General features: G+C 54.6%; 1 protein-coding gene across 4 annotated transcripts in view; it reads right to left on the reverse strand.

Annotated features, from left to right (window-relative positions):
* BRF1 (BRF1 general transcription factor IIIB subunit) overlaps nt 1-20,171 on the reverse strand; it is a 71,452-nt gene that overhangs the window by 27,768 nt on the left and 23,513 nt on the right. For 3 of the 4 annotated variants that reach the window (XM_081230365.1, XM_081230363.1, XM_081230364.1), the window contains exons 3-4: nt 16,274-16,447; nt 1,405-1,436 (exon numbers count right to left, since the gene is read on the reverse strand). The exons of the other annotated variant lie outside the window; for it this stretch is intronic. In XM_081230365.1, coding sequence (XP_081086491.1) covers nt 1,405-1,436; nt 16,274-16,447 — 206 coding nt within the window. The remainder of the gene's footprint in view (nt 1-1,404; nt 1,437-16,273; nt 16,448-20,171) is intronic. 4 annotated transcript variants of the gene reach the window in all.

Below are 20,171 nucleotides of genomic sequence, written 5' to 3' on the forward strand. Positions count from 1 at the left end.
AGCGCTCAGCCCTCGGCAGTGCAAGCCCCCGAGTGGGACCCTCACCCGACACGCGTGTTCCACACCCACAATCAGCTGCAGACACGTGTGTCCTGTGGGTGCTGAGCCTGTCCCAGCCCCTCCCGGGCAGGGCCAGGGTGGGAGGCTGGGAGCGGGGGGCTGGGGGGTGACAGTTGCCAGGTCACCTCCCACCTTCCCAGTGCCCAGGCTGGGCTCTGCCCAAGACCGGGGGCCCAAAGGCTCAGCCTTCCACCTGAGGTGTTAAAACTGTCTGTGTGGGTCCAGCCTGAACGTACGGGGTCTCACTGGTCAGCACAGTGACTCTCCGCTGGGCCCTGGTCCAGCCCCAGGTGAGTGCGAGCATCTACTCTGTCACCCTCTCCCACCTGAACCCTGACTGGTGTCCTACTTCCTAAGGTGTGAAGCAAGAAAGTACTGGAACACCTCCCTCTCCCTCCCAAGCGGTGCCCAAGCACTTCTGGAGCGCTGTCCTGTGCCAGCCCTCACTCCTGTCCTTCCTGGGGAGTCACCAGGATGGAAACCAGGCCACGTGGCCTTGCCCTGACCGAACACAGCACATGGAGTGCTGCATTTTCACGATTCCAAGGGGTTATGTTTAGCGTGGCCCCTGAATATTCCAGCGGGGCTCCTGGGAGATGCCATTTAGGAAGGCACCCGGGAGAACACAAATACAGGCGGCATCTGAGTTCAGTGAAGGTCTGTCTGCCGGCACCGAGGGCACTGAAGGCCCAGCACCGGGGCAGCACAGCACCAGGCTCGCGAGGAAGCTTCTCCGTGGGAGTGGGATTCCTATGAATCCTGCATGAGTCCTCACACCGCAGTCACGTCTGCTTTCCATGACATTGGTTTTCCTTCCGAGCCCTCAGTGGAGTGCTCACCACAGAGCCCAACTCCAGGGCACGGGGCCCCCGCCCGCCCCGGCCCCAGCACCATCACCAGGGACAAGGGCAGAGTTGCGATGGCTCCGCCCCGGCGCTGCTCCCACCGTGAGCGTCCCGCCCACACAGGCGTCCCTCTGGTTGGGTCTTTCCATTACCGCCAGGCATTTGGAAACGAGAGGTGCCCTCCTGGGACTCAGAAAGCAAGTTTCCCTAAAGAGACTGTAAATGTGAGTTTTTACATTGTTTAAAATGTATGCATGTGAGTCCACTTTTTTTCTTTTAAAGAATCTCCCTTGCCTTGGACCAAGTTCACCTGGGCCTCTCCATTGGCTCTAAGGCCAGGGCTGCCCAGCCCCCGGGACAACACCATCACCCTGTGTCCACTGTCTCCCTAGCCACTCCGTTTGCCAGTTTCCAAACAGAGACCCACACCCTGTGTGTCCTTCGCCTGTGGACCCTCCCAGTCGGGGCAGGAAAGGGCTGAGAAAGGAAACGCATCTACCTGGAGCAGGTCGCTGAGGTCGAGGAGCATGTCTGCAAGGGGAGTCAAGGAGCAGCGCCCGGCCCACAGGCTCCGGCCACCTGACAGCTTCCAGGAGGCAGACCCCGGCTGTAGGTCTAAGCTCGGCACTGGATCATGAGAGCAGAGTGAAGCAGCCGCGTCGGGGCTCAGCTTCCGGGAGACCTCCGAGTCACTACCGGACGAGGGGGAGTGGGGCTGGGGTGGGGGCCTGCAACACGGCTCTTGGAGTGCAACTGCCTTGGCGGGACGGCTCCTGCATCTGTGTGGGCCCCGCCCAGCCAGGGGGGCCCTGCTCTGAGGGGCCTCCTGCCCCGGCCTGCCCAAGGAGTGCGTGGCCACACTCACTGCATCTCACGAGTATCCACTAAGAGGCTGCCGGGTGCCCAGCAGTGTCCTCTGTCCCAGGACTCAAGGCTCCTGGGGGACAGACACACACACCAGGCCGCCACCTTTGGTGGCCGGTAGGCACCCCTATGGTACTGGTGCTCGCGGGGGCAGCTGTGGGGACTCTGGCGTGGGACCTGTCCTTGCTCTCAGCAGATGGTTAAGTAGTAACCAGAATATGTCCTAAGCGATTCAGCCAGACACATACACAGAAATATAAAATATAAAACACGAGCCACTGAGAAAGGCAACTTGTCAAATGAAGTGAAATTAGCGCCATTCACGGATGTGCTATGGCTTTGAGAAGTGACTAAGAAAGAAATCCCCATCATGCTGAACCAGAGCCCAGACCAGGTGTCCAGAGGGAAATCCTGGGCCCAACAGAGCAAGGAGAAAGGGAGTCCCGGTGCCAAAGCCTCACACCAGGCGGCGAGCATCCGAACATGGCCTCCAAGGTCCCTGAATCAAAGGCATCTTGTTTCCCAGTCTGAAGGCAGACGTTTCATCAGAGAGTGTAGTCACAGTAAGACAGATAACGCTACAGTGCAGACCAACAACCTAGTGAGAAGAACTCTGAAAACAGAGACGTGAAGCACAAGGAATGACGGGACGACCCCCGTACATACGGGAGCAGGGGTCAGTGACAAGAGAACAAAGTAACAGAGCCAAGAGACGACACGCCCCAGGATCCCAACTCTGTGACATTCTGCAAGAGGCAATACTGTGGAGACACTGAAAGGGTCCGGGGTTGCCAAGGGTCCAGTGGGAGGATGAACAGGCGGGGTGCAGGGGCTTTTCAGGGCAGCAAAGCTGCTTGTGTGATACCACGACGGTGGACACGTGGCCTTTCACTTGTCAAACGCGTGGAGCACGGGCCACCGAGAGTGAGCCCTCACATCAGCTGTGGACTTCAGTTAACAATACTGTATCAACACGGGTCCATCAATTATAACATACAGCACACTAACATGAGCTGATCACAGGGAAACCCTGTGCTCGGCGGAGAATACGGAACTCTGCACAATTTCTTCATGAATCTAAAACTGCTCTTAAAAATGAAGTCTATTTTAAAAATAATACTAATAAAATAAATGCAAAAAAACGGGCAAAAGTCTTGAACAGATGTTTCATGAAGAGAAGCAAAGAGCACCCCCCCAGCAGCTATCACAGAAAAGCAAACTAAAGCACCCCTACAACAGCAACAGATGACCGCAGCTGCCACGCCCGCCGGCAGGGCACCCAGTGGAACACCAGCCCTGCTCAAGGGCCTCCGACCACGAGGAGAGGACAAACGAATGTTCACAGCAGCTCCGTGCACAAGAGCAAAGACCGGGAACAGCCCGGGCGTCCGTCGACAGAGACACCAATGACCTGTCACACACTCGCCCCATGGAGACAAGATGGCAGAGGCCTGCCAGGCGACAGACCTGCAGGAAGAGCACACAGCCACATCCCGGACAGGGCGTTTCAGAACAAGCAAAACTAACCCACGGGCGTCACCAGGAGAGCGGGTGCCTCTGGGGTGGGGTGTTGGCGCCGCCCTGCATCCTGACAGAAGACCTGGTCGCACAGACACGTGCGCTCCTCAGAACTCATCAAATGGCACAATGAAGACTTGTGCATTTCGTTTTATGCCAATTTTACCTTAAAAGGAAATAAGAACCATAAACAAATACTGGTATCTAGTCAGTTAATAATCTGCCTGCTGAAGGGCTCGGGGGCACTGGATAGATGTCTGCACCCTACTTTGAAAAACACCAAAAAAGGACAGGCTGAGGGACGGCTGGCGGGTGGGAGGGGGCCGAGCATAGACTAGCAAGGTGTGGATGGAGACGCTGGGGTGGGGGGCGCCCACTGCATAATCAATACTTTCAACTTTGCCACGTGTTTGATATTTTTCATAATAAAACGATGGGGGGGGGGAAATGTGTGTATTTTATAAAGGAGATTGGGATTCAACTTTTAACCAAGTTACAATGAAATGACATTTGCTGTCCTTGAAATGACAGTGGCAGGACACCTAACCCGTGTCCACAGGAATGTCTAGACAGCCCTGGTTCCTCTCTGAGCGGGATGATCTGAATTACGTGCTTCCTGAACGAGGCACCCCCCGCATGCCCCATCCTGGGCCAGAGCCCACCAACGCCCCCGGGGCCTGGGCCTCAGTGGGTCCAACTGATGGGCATTTGGGGTTCTATGGCTTGGAAAAGTCTCCTGTCTGGCCAGCCCCTGAGCCAGTGTCCTTCCCAGCAGCTGTTGCCTTATGCTAGGCAGCTGCATCCAACCTTGGTGCAGAGACCCCAGACCCGCAAACCTGCTGGGACGGTAAGTAAGCCCACAGATGAGGCCTGCGTGAGGCCCTGGCTCAGCATGAGTGTAGTTCTGTTGGCCTCTCTGTCTCCCTCCCGTGCTCCCGGGGCCCAGCCGTGTTCTAGCAGGCGGCACTTCTGCTCCACGAACGCCCATTTGAGCGCCTGTCCCAGAAGAGGTGCATCTGCACAAAGGAGGGTGGTGGACAGAACACCTTCAGAAGGTCCTGGACGCTCCTGAGGGTCCAAAGGCCAGAGTGCGTCCAGCTGGTTTAGAAAGCGCGCGGCAGCCCACGCTGGGCGACCACGGTCCCTGGGGCCTGGGAGTAGCTCCGCCCCAAGGGGACGGGAGACGCTCTGGCGGGCCCACATAGCACTGCTGGGAAAACAATCATAGACGGGACCCGATTTAAACTGAGACTCATTTTTGGTCAAAGGAAAAGCTTACAGAGATTTAAATAAGGCAGAACTAAAGGTCAAAAGAACGTGATATTCCTCTACGCTGCATCTGATACAGTGTCTCTCCAGGTGAAAAACTGCCCCTGCACATCCAGAAGGTCCGAAATGTCATGTGTGTGCGTGGACACCACACTTTAGGACAAACAGTGAGGTCAGTGGGGCAGCCACGTGGGCCCACAGCACCCTCCCGGGGCCGCACCAGACACGAGACAGTGAGTCCCAGAACAACGGTGCCATCAGCACTGAAGAGCCAAACCTTGGCGTCCCTGAGAAGGATGACCTGCCCAGCACCCGCCCACCCTCTAACCCCGCGGGGTACCCCCTGCTCTGGCGAGCCCTTCCCCAGGCAGCCAGCACCAGCTGGCAGTTACTCACAAGCCGGCCCACAGCTCTGTTTAGAGCAGGAGCTCGCAGCCACGCCCTACCAAGGACAAAGGCCACCAGGACACCTCTCCCTGGTGTCCCACTGCACCGGTTATTTCCTGGCAGTGCCGCTGTACCTGCACAGGGACATGGAGCCCTGATGCAAGTCTCTAAGAGATCACGCAAGTCCTGGAGGCAATCCACAAAGGGGCCGGGAGTGAAGCAGGCATCAAGGGGCGTTACAGGGCTGGGTGACAAGGCAGGGCGGCGCCTGGACGCACTTGGTGGGGGGGGGGGGGACGGCGGCAGCCAGGAGCCACCTAGGAAAAGGAAGGGCTTCCCATTGTGCCAGGGGGCCTGCCAGCTGCTCCTGCTCCCCCTCAGGGCACTGGCTGCCCCCACGGCACAAGGCAGAGGTCGAGGCCACAGCCTGGAGCTCACAGAGTCCCACCGGGGGGGAGATAAAATGGAGGGGTCGGAGACTTCCAAGACAGCCAGCCTCGAGGGACCCAACCGTTGAGAAGTGGGCCAAACACCACGCACTCAGGCTCCCTCCAGGCCTTGGTCAGTTCCTGCTCCGCACGGGCACAAGGGCGCAGAGGCTTAACGCCACGGCCAGCGGCAGTTAGCCTGGAGAAGAGAAGGTGGGCAGGGACCCCTGTGATGGCACTGCCAGGTCCTGCCTGGGTCCTGAGCCGAGTGCACCCCAAGATGTACAGTGAGGACCCGGGCTAGCTCCCCACAGCTCTCCGCCTGCCAGAGGAAACCAAGTCCCCTGCGGGGGCAAAACTACCCACAGTTGCCACAGGTTTTCAAACACTATATCCAGCACTTCGATAAAAATGTACCAAGCATGACAACAGACAGGACCACATAACCAGAACCAAAAGAAACCTCAGGCAATAAAATAGAACCACCAATGACCCCACTGTTGGAGTTACTAAAGGCTTTCATGTAACTGCAGAGACGGAGAATTTTACCAAAGAACTGGAATCTAATCTAAAGAATCTAATGTAAAACAATCATTGAAGTTAGGAAGTTAACAGATGGGTTTAACAACCAGTTAGACACTGCAAAGGAAAGGATAGAAGAACTCAAGACAGGTCACTGGACAATATTCAGAGTGAAACAGAGACAGGAAAAATTAAGAAAACAGAATGGAAAATACACAACACAACCTGAGACATGAGGAAAGGGTCTAACGTGTGTGTAACTGGGATCCTAGAAAGGGAAGAGAGAAAGAACGGCAGAGAAACTATGTCTGAAAAGATACCTCCCAAGATTTCCCCAAAACAGACCACAGACATTAAGTCACAAATTCCAGAAGTTCTACAAATAACAAGCTGGACAAATACAAAGAAAACCACATCTAAGTACATCAGAGTCAAACTCCTGAAAGAAAGACAAAGATATTTCTTAAAAGCAGGTAGTGATAAGAGATGGTAACCTTCAAACAGTGACAAGACGATGTAACGCCCACTCCACAGCACCACGGAAGGCAGAAGGCAGAAGCGGGATGAGAGCAGTAAAGCTCCAGGAGAAACACCTGCTGCCCCAGAATTCCACACTCACTGAAAATATCTTTCAAAATGAGGACAAAACAAAGATGTTTTCACATAAACAAAAGCTGAAGGAGTCTTTTCCTAGCAGGCATACTGTTTTTCAGACAGAGGACAATGATCCCAGATGAAACCACAGAAACACAGGAATGGAAAGGGTCAGAGCGGGTAGGTGTGAGTGAACACACTAATGGCTGGGGAAGCAGTGCCCAAAGCGCCCCTAGCAGGGCCCGGAAGAGCATGTCCTGCCGGGAAAGGCCAGCTTCTAACTTAAGGTCAAGGGCACAGGACACAGTCTCTAGGGTAACCACCAAAGCAGTAATAAGTAAACAAATAACAAAGTATTTAAAGGAAAACAGAATTAACGAAATACTTGACTAAGAGGTTGTAAGAAAGGGAAAGCAGAGAACAAATAGAAAAATAGTAAGATATTAGAATTAAATTCAAATATATCAATAAACACACTGAATTTAAATGGAAGAAATGCTCCAATAAAAAATACTTTAAGACTCGGGCTTCCCTAGTGGCGCAGTGGTTGAGAGTCGGCCTGCTGATGCAGGGGACACGGGTTTGTGCCCCGGTCCAGGAAGATCTCACATGCCGCGGAGCGGCTGGGTCCGTGAGCCATGGCCACTGAGCCTGCGCGTCCGGAGCCTGTGCTCCGCAATGGGAGAGGCCACAACAGTGAGAGGCCCGCGTACCGCAAAAAAAAAAAAAAAAGAAAAAACAGACAAATACACATAATTATGTAACCAAGCAGGACACTATGGGGCCTTCCCAGAACAGGACTCCTCCACCTCACCCAGGCCCTCCACCTGCCTTTTGTCTGTAGAAAAACTTTAGTCAAAGAATAAATTTAACCAGAGCAGTGAAAAAAATTGCAGAAAGAAAGGAAAACAGTCAAGCAAGTCAAAATAATAATAGTTTAGCCATTAAACAAAGTCAAGGACCTTTATTTAGTTCCTCCTGAAGGGTGAGACATACTGCTCTGAGCCACGTCCTTTGAGCTGTTTTGCAGATACTGAAACCCCCAACAGGTGGAAGAAGTTAACTGCATGCTGCCCACAAGCACGGAGACCACAGACCAGTCGGAACCAGAAGGCTGAGGATGTTGACTCCCGACTAGCTCTCCACCAACCAATCAGAAGAGCGTCCATGAGCTGATCACGCTCCCCACAACCCCTTCCCCAACTCTGTCTTTAAAAACCTTTCCCTGAAAGCCTCTGGGGAGTTAGGCTCTTTTGAGCATTAGCCTCCTGGACTCCTTACTTGGCGCCTGCAATAAACCCTGCACTTTCCTTCACCACAACCAGTGTCAGTAGGTTGGCTTTACTGCGTGTGGGCAAGTGGACCTAAGTTTGGTTCAGTAGCAATTATATGCTGCTTATAAGAAACATATATCAAATATATCACGAAGGATTGAATTTTAAAATATGGGAAAAGACAGACCACGCACATACTCAGCAAAAGAAAGCGGGTATAGTTATACTAACATCCAACACAGTAGAATTTAAGGGGAAAAGCATTTGGTGATAAAGAGGGACATTTTATAACGTTAAGCGTCATTTCCACCAGGAAGATACAGAATCCTGAATCTGTATCCTCTTAACACAGCATCAGAATACAATGGGAGGGCTTCCCTGGTGGCACAGTGGTTAAGAATCCACCTGCCAATGCAAGGGACACAGGTTCGAGCCCTGGTCCAGGAAGATCCCACATGCCGTGGAGCAACTAAGCCCATGAGCCACAACTACTGGGCCTGCGCTCTAGAACCCGCAAGCCACAACTACTGAAGCTCACGCGCCTAGAGCCCGTGCTCCACAACAAGAGAAGCCATGGCAATGAGAAGCCCATGCACCGCAGGAAGAGTAGCCCCCGCTCGCCACAACTAGAGAAAAGCCCACACACAGCAATGAAGACCCAATGCAGCCAAAAAGAACAAAAAATAAATATAATAAAATAAATAAATTTATTTTAAAAAAAGAATATAATGGGAAACCAACAAGATAAAAGGAAAAGTAGTTAAGTCCACATCTGCAGTGGGAGTTTTAACACTCTTCTTTAGAACAAGGGGACTGAAAAATCGGTAAGGATGATTTGAACAGGACTAACCAACTTGACCTAATGGACATTTATAGACCGCTCCGCCCAACAGGTGCAGATACCCATTCCTTTGAAGTGCACATGACGAGGCCACCAAAATAGACCATGCACTGAGCTGTAAATCAAATCTCAGCACACTGGGAAAAAAGGGAAATCATTCAGTGTTTGTCCTCTGACCACAATGGGATTATACTAGAAACTGATAATACAGAGATAACTAGAAAACTCCCAACTGTTTTCAAAACAAGTGGTACACTTCTAAATGACTTAATATCTAAAAGAAATAAAAATGGAAATTAGAAAATATTTTGAACTGATCATAGTAAAAATGTGACACATCAAAACTGTGTGATGTTAATTAAAACCTGCCTAGAGAGAAATTTATAGTCTCAAATGCTTATATTAGGAGAAACAGAAAAAATGAAAATCAAGAATCTAAGAAAGCTGAAAATAGTAAATTAAATCGAAAGAAACTAGAAGGAAAGAAATAATAAAAGTAAATCAGTGAAATATAAAATAAACGCACAATACAGATAAACAACAAAGCAAAAGTCTGGTTCTTTAAGAAGGCTGATAAAAGCGCTGGTGAGGCTGTAGAGAAACTGGAACCCTCGTACACTGCTGGCAGGAATGCAAAATGGTCCAGCTGCTTTGGAAAACAGTCCAGCAGTGCCTCACAGAGTTAAACATAGAGCTCCAATGATAGCTTATATGATTCCACTTACATGAAATGTCCAGAACAGGCAAACAGAGAGTGGCAGAAAGCAGACTGCTGCTTGTTTAGGACTGGTGGCATGAGAGACACGCTTTCTGAGGCGGTGACAATGCTCTAGCGTTGACTGTGGTGATGGTTGCACACTTGTGTGCATGTAACTGAAAACCAGTGACTTGCACAACATAACGGGTGAATTTCATCTCAACAAAGCCATTACAAAAGAAAAGACTAATAAAACTGGTAACCCCCTAGCAACAGGGATCGAAGAAAAAAAAGGCAAAATTACAAACACAAGACATGACAGAGGGGTCGTCACTACAAGTGCCGCAGACACAAAAGAGAAACCGGGAATGTTAAGGATAACTTTACTCTGATACATCTGGTCTCTGAAGTGACACAGACAAAGCCTTTGCAAAATACAACCTAGCAAAACTGGAATGAGAAGCAGAAAGGCTGGATAGTTCCACATCTACTATAGAAATTGAAGCCACAAGTACGATCTTACCACAAAGAAAGCTAAAGGCCCCGATGGCTTCACTGTGAGTTTTCCCAAACATTTCAAGAGGACACAGTACTGGTCACTGCTGGCCTGCCCAGGGTGCAGAGCACGAGGAGGCACCTCCCAGCGGTGCTGGGGCGAGCACGACTGTGACACACCCAGGTGACGAGGACACTGCAAGAACACAGGCCACCTGCACAGCTCCACCCAAAATATCAGCAATACCTGGAGAGGGTAACTTGGCATGACCACATCTGGGTGTGAAAGGGTGGTTTAACCTTAAAAATCAGTCAGTGTGGTGGTCCAATGGTTAGGACTCCAAGCTCCCTCTGCAGGGGGCCCAGGTTGGATCCCGGTCGTGGAACTAAGATCCTGAAAGCCGCGTGGCATGGCACCCCCCCCCAAAAAAAAAATCAGTCAGTGTAATTCACCTCGGTGCAGATTAAGGGGAGAAACCCCACATGATGATCATACCAATACATACATAGACGACTCAACACCCTTCACTATAAAAGCTCCTGGCAATTAGGAAGAAGGAAACACCTCCAACCTGTTACCTGATAAAGGCATCTTAGAGCAGACGTCTAAGGCAAAGGGCTGGAAACGCTCTCCGGAGCCAGGACAGAGCCAAGGACGCCCCGCCCCCCTTCACCCCTTCACACCCCACAGGGCACCACAGGCGTGCAGACAGCCAAGAGAAACACCTGACAGGCATACAGATCAGAAGGGAGCAACTAAAACTGGCAGCAGACACAACTGTATACATTAAGAAAACAAAACAAGAGGGCTTCCCTGGTGGCTCAGTGGTTAAGAATCTGCCTGCCAATGCAGGGGACACGGGTTTGAGCCCTGGTCTGGGAAGATCCCACATGCCACAGAGCAACTAAGCCCATGTGCCACAACTACTGAGCCTGCACTCTAGAGCCCGCAAGCCACAATGACTGAAGCCCGTGCGCCTAGAGCCCATGCTCTGCAACAAGAGAAGCCACCGCAATGAGAAGCCCACACACCACAAAGAAGAGCAGCCCCTGCTAGCCACAACTGGAGAAAGTTCGCATGCAGCAACGAAGACTCAACGCAGCCAAAAATAAATAAATGAATAAAATTTTTTTAAAAAGAAAAAGAAAACAAAACAAGAGATCCCAAAGTTCAATTAGTAAGATTACTCACTGAATTTTGTATTTTTAGATACAACATCATCATCAAAAGATACCGCCGAGGGCTTCCCTGGTGGCGCAGTGGTTGAGAGTCCGCCAGCTGATGCAGGGGACGCAGGTTCGTGCCCGGGTCCGTGAGGATCCCACATGCCACAGAGCGGCTGGGCCCGTGAGCCATGGCCGCTGAGCCTGCGCGTCCGGAGCCTGTGCTCCGCGATGGGAGAGGCCACAACAGTGAGAGGCCCGTGTACATCAAAAAAATAAATAAATAAAAAATAAAAGATACTGCCGAGAGCTGGAGGGCAGCCAGGACGGGGAGGCTACCTTCCATGCAGATGCCCAGCCCTGGCCTCGGCCCAGGACGTGCCTGCTGGACCGCAGGGTGTGCCCATGCTCAGCATCACTGGACGCTGGCAGGCAGGACACACTGGCCAGCAGGTCACAGAGCTCCAGAGGCCCGAGGCTGGCCAACACTGGGCGGTCCTCTCCATGTCTGCCTGTCGTGGGTTTGAATCTGCAACTTCCTCTTGTGCCCAGTGATGCTGAGGGCCTGCTGATAAATGCTAATCAGCCACCCTGAGGCCTTCTTTTGACCACATACTCTCTGCATGATACCATAGATACATAACATCGTATTATACATTCGCCCAAACCCACATAATGTACAACACCAAGAGTAAGCCCCAAGGTAAACAAACCATGGACTCTGGGTGATGATGAGGTGTCACTGTGGGTTCACCACTGGTAACAATGCACCGCTCTAGAGGATGTCCATCCTGGGTGATGCTGTGCACGTGTGGGGACTGGGGGCTATGGGAAATCTCTGTACCCTCCTCTCAATTTCACTGTGAACCTAAAACTGCTCTTAAAAATAAAGTCTATTTAGAGCTTCCCTGGTGGCGCAGTGGTTGAGAATCCGCCTGCCAATGCAGGGGACACGGGTTCGAGCCCTGGTCCAGCAAGATCCTACATGCTCAAGAGCGGCTAAGCCCATGGGCCACAACTACTGAGGCCTGCACACCTAGAGCCCGTGCTCCACAACGGGAGAAGCCACTGCGATGAGAGGCCCGCGCACCACAACAAAGAGTAGCCCCCGCTCGCCGCAACTAGAGAAAGCCCGTGCGCAGCAACAAAGACCCAACACAGCCAAAAATTTAAAAATAAATAAATAAATTTATTTTAAAAAAATTCTCTTCAATTCTTAGGTTGTCCCTGGGAAGGGAAGCAGAGGGGGAGGGGCGGAGGGAAGCAGGTAATGGTAGGCTGGGGAGAAGGGAGTCCCCAGCTGCACTGCCCACCAAGAAAGAAGATCCCCCGGTGAACCTGAGGAGAGGGACTGAAGCTCAGTCTGGAAGCCCCCCCCTCCGCCCAGATCTGCAGACCAGAACCCGCTGTTAACAAGACCCCGGGCGTCTGAAGCCTGGGAGGGAAGAAGATCTGAAGGTCGCGGTGGGCAGGACATGGCTGTGGCCGCGGGCACGCTCTCCAGACAGGGTGACAGGTGGCAGCAGCCTCCTGGCCTAGAGCACTGCTGGGCTCAGCTGCTCACACACAGGCCTGCGGGCAGCTCAGCCGGCACCCAGTCGATACCAGAGACTTACAAACCAGCCGTGGGCCAAGACACACCTCCCATGCATGTGTCTCACGAAAAGCTGCGATGGGACTTCCCTGGTGGCGCAGCGGCTAAAGCTCCACGCTCCCAGTGCAGGGGGCCCGGGTTCGATCTCTGGTCCTGGATCTAGATCCCACATGCATGCCACAACTAAACGTTCACATGCCACAACTAAGGAGCCCACGAGCCACAACTAAGGAGCACGCCTGCCACAACTAAGACACAGTGCAACCAAATAAATAAATAAATAAATAACTTCCCTGGCGGTCCAGTGGTTAAGACTTCGCCTTCAAATGCAGGGAGTGCGGGTTCAATCCCTGGTCAGGGAGCTAAGATCCCACATGCCTCAAGGCCAAAAAAATCAAAACATAAAACAGAAGCAATATTGTAACAAATTCAATAGGGACTTTGAAGATGGTTTATGTTAAAAAAAAAAAAGGGGGGGGGGATTCCCTGGTGGTCCAGTAGTTAAGACTCTACGCTCCCAATGCAGGGGGCTCGGGTTCGATCCCTGCTCTGGGAACAAGATCCCGCATGCATGCCACGACTAAGAGTCCGCATGACGCTGCTAGATCCCACATGCCACACAGAAGATCCCACGTGCTGTAACTAAGACCTGGTACAGCCACAACAGATAAATAATAAATAAATAAATATTTTAAAATACATAAATAAATACATTTTTTAAAAGCTGCAGTAACAATCTGGACACACAGCTCGGGAAGACGCGCTGGCTGGGTCACCGGCCTGGCAGCAACAGGGGTGTCTGCTCACAGCCTGAAAGTTTCTGCCAAATGCCCACACAGGGACGGACGGTCTAGAGAGCAGGTCTCTCCTCAGCCTGCCCGGGTGAGGGCTTTACCCTCTGTGGGTCGGGGCGGGGTGGGGGGGCGCGGAGGGGAGGCGCTGTCTGCAGGGCCGGTGCAGCCCCAGGCAGCAGAGACAGCAAGGCAGCCTGGGGCAAGGAGAGGAGAGTGAATGAAGCCTTCAGATGCGCTCGCTCTAGGGGCTCGGAATTTACACGAAAGGAAAGGAGGTGGCACTGGCGGCGGTGGACACAGCAAGCCAGGCGGCCGGGAGGGTGAAGGAGCAGGAAGCGGGTGGGAGCCCAGGCCTGGCCAGGGCAAGTCTGGGGACGCCGCTGGGGGATGGGGGCAGGGGAGTGCCGTCAACCAGAAGAAGACAGAGAGGACCGTGTCACACTTGTGCCCCCCCCGCCGCCCCCAAACGGCCATCCTGAGGGGACCACCGGCAGGCCCACCAGCCAGAGCGCTGGACTCCCCGCACTCCGCTGTCTCATCTCTAACAGCTTCACAAGGTCAAAGTCAGGGCCACAGATGCACCTGTTCAACGTGTACACTGCAATGGTTCTTAGTCTATTTACAGAGCTATGCAAACACCACCATAATCTAACTTCAGGACATTTTTATCCCTTAAAAAGAAACCCCCCCAACCCCCGCCCCCGTCACCACCCCCAGTCCCCGGCACCCACGGATCTGCTCTGTCTGGATCTGCCTCATCTGGACGTTTGGTATTCAGGGAATCACACAACGTGCGGCCTCCAGTGCGGCTCCTCCACGGGGCGCCGCGTCCAGGGTCACGTTCCTCTGCAGGCGGCACGCCGCTCCACCGTGTGGGAGGCACCCACCCCTAGGGTGTGGGCCAGCGGGGGCTGCTGTGGGCGGGAGGGGCGGGGCTGCTGGGCCCCCGCTCACTCTCCTCCACCCGGGGGCGGGGCCAGGTCTGGACCCCGGACGAGGTGCCCGCCCCTTCGCCCCATGGGGGCGGGAGGAGCGCGAGGCAGGGACCGGAGCGGCAGCGTCCCCAGAGCTCCGCCCGCCCGTACACCTGTGTAGGCGCCCCGACCGCCCCTGCGGCCTCCGCGGCTCCGGCTCCGGCCCGGGCCACGCTGAGCAGGCAGAGCGGGGCCCTGACCCGAGCGCCCGCACCTCCCTGCAGCCCCCCGGCTCCCCACCCCGCCTGAGCCAGGCCGGGGCAGGCCTCGCCGCGGGGCAAGGCGGTGACCACGGACGGAGCTCCACTGCGCCACCTCGTGGGGCCGCCAGGGCGCGCAGTTTCATCCCTTCAAGCAACAAACGCTCCTTTTTTTTTTTTTTCTTTTTTTTTGCGGTATGCGGGCCTCTCACTGTTGTGGCCTCTCCCGTTGCGGAGCACAGGCTCCGGATGCGCAGGCCCAGCGGCCATGGCTCACGGGCCCAGCCGCTCCGCGGCATATGGGATCCTCCCAGACCGGGGCACGAACCCGTATCCCCTGCATTGGCAGGCGGACTCTCAACCACTGCGCCACCAGGGAGGCCCCAAACGCTCCTTTTATGCTGAAACGGTACCTTTCAAAAACTGAAAGACATTTTAATGAAAGATTCTGATATTGAGGGTCGCCCACCCACGCACACTGTCTCCAGGGCCCTTCCAGCACTCCATGCAAACGGGAGCGACGGCCAGGCCACCCGCCATCGAAGAAAGCCTGCGCGGCACACGGAAGGAACAGCAGGAGAGGAGAGAGCTCAAAGAGGCCACCGCTCCCACGAGAGCCTCGCAGGGCCGCCTCACAAGGAAGGGTGCGGAGAACACGGAGCTGCTCCAGCTCAAACCATGAAAGCAGAAACGCAGGCCTGGCTGGAAGATAAACTCTCCCAAAGCAGAAGGTAAGTAAGTGGGAAACAGGAAAGGAGACCAGAAGACAGGTCAGCAGGTCAGCAGAGTGAACAAAGAAGACAAAGGGAGAAGCCACAGTGACTCCAGAAGCCGGAGACGGGAGGCCACGGGGGAAGGGCCGCTGGGGGCACGGCACGTGGACCTCTGAGCCTTAAGACAGTCAGGAGGTGCTACAGCCCGGAGAGCACTGCAGCCGTCCCACACAGAGGACCCAGAACCAGGGCATCCAACTGTTCCACAGGCGCGCGGGACGCAGGAAGACTATGGGCACCACTGTCCAAATGCTGGGGAGACCAATCTGCAACCCAGAATCCTGCCAGACTATCCCCAAAGCTTGGGCAGAAGGAAAACCACAGGAGGTCAGATGCTCAGAGGCGCCCGTTCTCAGAAGCCACGGGGCACGTGCTGTCACATAAGACGAGGACACAGGGCCAGGAGCGTGGGTCCCGCAAGGAGAGGCGAGGGGAGAAGAGACTCGAGGAGGCAGCGAGAGCAGAGGCCCAGTGGAGGGGCCAGGAAGCCCAGAAGGCGGGGCCAGAACGCCCGGAAGGCGGGGCCAGGAAGCCCCAGAAGGCGGGCCCAGGAAGCCCCAGAAGGCCCTCTTCAGGAAGGCGCGGTGGACAGAGTTCCCGACGCACGCCAACGCCTGCAGGGCAGCCGAGAGCACCCCAGCGTCCAGGCACAAGGGGCGAGCAGAGGACCGTGCTCTCGGAGGAGGCGAGGCTGGGGAGGAGGGGACAAGGTCAGCAGCCCCTCGGGACACCGGCCTGGCTACAACTGGCCAACCGCAGGAAGGTGCTGAAGAGTCCTCCCCAGGGGCCGAGGGGGGCGGGCACCCAGCTGCCCAGCTCCTCAGTCTCTGAAAGTCTCGGATCCGTCCAGACGGTTAATCCAACACGGCGCTCCAATTAAACACAAACACTAAGCTACTGGGACACAGATCCCGACAGCAGAGGGAGGCTGACCAAGAGCCAAGACGGGTCCTCCAAGAGGCCCCCAGACCAAAGGATACGCGGGGTGCCTTCCGTCCGGCACACCAGGTAGAGGCAGGCCGCGATCACGTGGGCCATCTTCCGGCCACGGGTCAGGTGCTTGCTCACGGCCATCTTGAAGAAGTTGAAGGCTGTGTCCAGGCAGTGTTGGTTCAGCTGCAGCTGGTTCCCCAGATGATGGATCTGACGCCTCCCTAGGACACAACATGAAACGTTACCGCGGGTTCCCAACTGTCCGTTAACTGACAACTTTGTTAAAAATAAAAGGGTCACACGACCGCCTCAGCAATTTGAGACGGAGAGTGAAGATTTACCCTTTTCCTTTTACACTTTGAAGTTCACTTTTTGCATGGGTTCCAGTAAAATTTTATGTATGGACACTGGATGCAAATTTCCTATTATTTCACGTGCTGTGAGACGCTCTCCTCCAGGCTGGAGTGGCATCAGGTCCAGGCCCAGGGGGCAAGGGCCCTTCTCAAGGGCCCTGAGCTCAGTGTGTCTGGAAAGGGCTCTGTGCTGGCCGGCCAGCCGGTGCTGAACACCATTAAACAATATGGCCAGCAAGTTCCACACACTCAACCTCAAACGCCCTCTCCCCGTGGGTGAGCTCCCCAGGCTCTGCCTCCTGCTCCCACGGCCAGGGGGTGGGTCACGCCCACCCAGCCTTCCCTAAGGCCCCCACGCCAGCCTCGGTGAGGCCACGGGCAGCAGAGGCAGATTCGGGGAGGGAGGGGCGCAGGCCCTCGCACGGCCAGGATGTCAGCTGACCCGGGCCACAGTCTGCGTCCACACCTCTTCCTGAAGCAAGGCCTTCTCAGAAGCTATGGGCCAAAAGACAGCAGCAAGAGAGGAAGCAGACATGCTGCCCACACACCAGCGGGTCATTGTGGGCCATCCAGCACGCGGCAGCGCGTTGCCCTCGTGAGCCGGAGCATCCACAGCTTCCTACGTCTCTGCTCCAGGCCCAGCCCACACCCACCTCCATGTGCCGTGTTGGCACGGCGGGCAGACAGGTCCCAGCACAGACTCCAGTTCCACCCAGTGTCCTTGGCACCCGAGACCCTCTCTCCTCTGGCGAAGGCTGCCCTACACTGGGACGGGGACCTCTGCTTCGCCCACAGAGAGCTAAGAGCCGATTCTGCTGCACTCTTTGACAAGGACCATGGGCTCAGGGAAGCGAGGGCGGTGTGGTGTCTCCTCCAGCCTCGTCCACTAACGGTCTGGCCCCCACACCTCACACACGCCAACACTGACTGCCGGCCAAAGGTGGGCACCCGGGAGCCAGCGCCCCGGGGAGCTGGCCACAGGCATGCAGGCTGGCAGCCAAGGGACGGGCCTGACGACCATGGCATCAGGCAGTCAGCATGTCCCAGAAGCATCCTTGCCCTTTGTGGCCCTGCTCTCTTGACCTCCCGCAAAGCTCGCCTGGAGCCCGCGCAGCTCTGAGGCCTCTGGTCAAGCTGAAGTGACGAGGGACCGCGTTCACCGTGCCAGAGCCGAGGCCGGGGAACAGCCGACACACTGACCGTCTGGACAGGAAGACAGGAAGGCTGGGCACTGGCTCCCCGTCAGCACTGCATGCTCTCACACCAGACACGCCAGACGGACAAACGCAGTCCACCCCGCAGCCCAGCCAGCTCAGAGGTAAACGGGGCGGCTGACATGAGACCTGCTCATGCCGGGGGCTCGCTCCCAGCCAGCTCTTCGGTGCACGTTTGGGAGCTCCCACAACGGAAGGTGAGAGAGAAGTGCTCCCCAGAGGAGCTCACAGAGGCCAGGACCCACCCCACCCCCCACACTACAGGCCAGGGCCCCCCCAGCAGCCTGGGGGGCTTGAAGTTATTACAGTAAGTTATAACATCTCTATTGCGATATAACTCACGTACTGTAACATTTGCCCACTTAAAGTGTTTACAGGCGAGTGGTTTCGTACGCTCACAGAGTTGTGCGGCCCTTACCACACTTGGGCATTTTCATCACCCAAAAGGAAACCCTGCACCCACCGGCAGTTACTCCCCACCCCCGAAATGAGTTTTTATTTCACGCAAGTCCAGCAGCACAGTTGGCAGACTGAACGAGTCATACGGCGCAGGCGTGTGCACAGCTTTTAAATGCACGAAGATGGTATTAACACATGCAAACTCATGTAAAACAGACTCCTGATTAACCAACCACAGCTTCCTCTCCTTGGAATAGTAAGTGAATGCAAAAAGGCAACGCACTAGCACATAGGGTGTTCAAATTTCTGACATTTTGTAAAAATAGGGCCTGCTTCTCCCTTCGAGACGGTGGCCAAACGGCATCCTTCCAGGACTGTGGTGATGGCAGAGAGCACGAGAATGAACACAGAGCAGCACGCGGGCAGGCAAGTGCCCCGGGAACATGTGGAAGGAGGGTCTAACCTGGCCCAGCGCAAGACGCTAAGCCACGACACCACAGGGCTTGCCTGCCCCGGAAGCCTCCCTCGGGCGTGCCACGGGCGTGTGCAGCTGGCCCGGCTCACAGTGCACTAGCAGGTCACACCCGCTCCCATGCGGCGGCGACACACGAGAAGCCACTCCCGTGATCATATCCAGGGGCACTCAGAAGCCAGTGGGTGCCCCAGGTGGGCTACAGATGTGAAGAGTTCAATTTAAGACCCACACTCATATAAACACGAACTAACAACTGAGAATCTGTAGAAAATGCCAACATGAAGAGAGAGAAACGCCAAGCTCCACAAGCAGACTGCTAACAGAAGAGAGCTTTGCAAGCCCCATCATAACCTCAAAATATTAGAAAGATGTCAATTCACAGAAATGTATGAATAGGCTGTAATTAAAAGGACACAGTCCGGGGCTTCCTTGGTGGCACAGCAGTTAAGAATCCGCCTGCCAATGCAGGGGACACGGGTTCGAGCCCTGGTCTGGGAAGATCCCACATGCAGCGGAGCAACTAAGCCCATGTGCCACAACCACTGAGCCTGTGCTCTAGAGCCCACGAGCCACAACTACTGAAGCCCGTGCGCCTAGAGCCCGTGCTCTGCAACAAGAGAAGCTACCGCAGCGAGAAGCCCACCCACGGTGACGAAGAGGAGCCCCCGCTCACCGCAAATGGAGAAAGCCCAAGTGCAGCAACGAAGACCCAACACAGCCAAAAATAAGTAAATAAAATAAAGTTATAAATAAATAAATAAATAAATAAAAAATAAAAACAGAGCTAGGAGTTGGAGGAAGGGACCCTCCCAGAATGCAGCCCCAAAGGAGAAGGGCAGCTGCCAGGTGACAAACCACAGAGGGAGGCTCACAGCTGACATGGGCAGGCCTCTCCCTGCAGACAGGGAGCAGACTTCTAGGCAAGAAGGATTATGAGAAATAAAGAGGTCATGGGATAAGGACATATGAACACCACCGGAAGAAATAACAGTCCTACAGTGTGGAAATTAATAAGGGCAACCTCGCTTAAAACGGAGGCGGGAAGCCCTGAAGGGGGCGCTCCCACACCAGGCCCTCCTTCCCAGCTTGCTTTGCGCTTCTGGGCAGGAAGAAGCTGGTGCGCTGCCCCGGGAAGAGGAAGGAAGCTTTTCTCCCGGCCCAGCAACAGCCCAGCCAATGAGAAACTGCCGCACCCTCAACTCTCACTTTCCTCCAATGGAGACTGGAAAACCTTCAAAGCAGCCCCGCCCAACTTCCTCCTTCCCCCGCCCCCCCCCCCCCATAAAGGAAGGCTCCTCTCCATTGTTGCAGGACTTGCCTGTGGTTTGCCATAGCTTGCGGGTCCCGAACTGCAATTCCCCTGCCTCTCCTGAGTAAGCTCATGTTGCTGGTAACATAACTGGCTGTTGTATTTGAAGGTGGGCAACAGTATGGACTTAATAACTTACCTTCAAAACATACAAAGTAAAACTTGACAGAACTAACAAGAAAGGGACAAAGCTAC

Source organism: Mesoplodon bidens (genome assembly GCF_964165515.1).
Source record: "Mesoplodon bidens genome assembly, chromosome: 3".
Lineage (NCBI taxonomy): Eukaryota > Metazoa > Chordata > Mammalia > Artiodactyla > Ziphiidae > Mesoplodon > Mesoplodon bidens.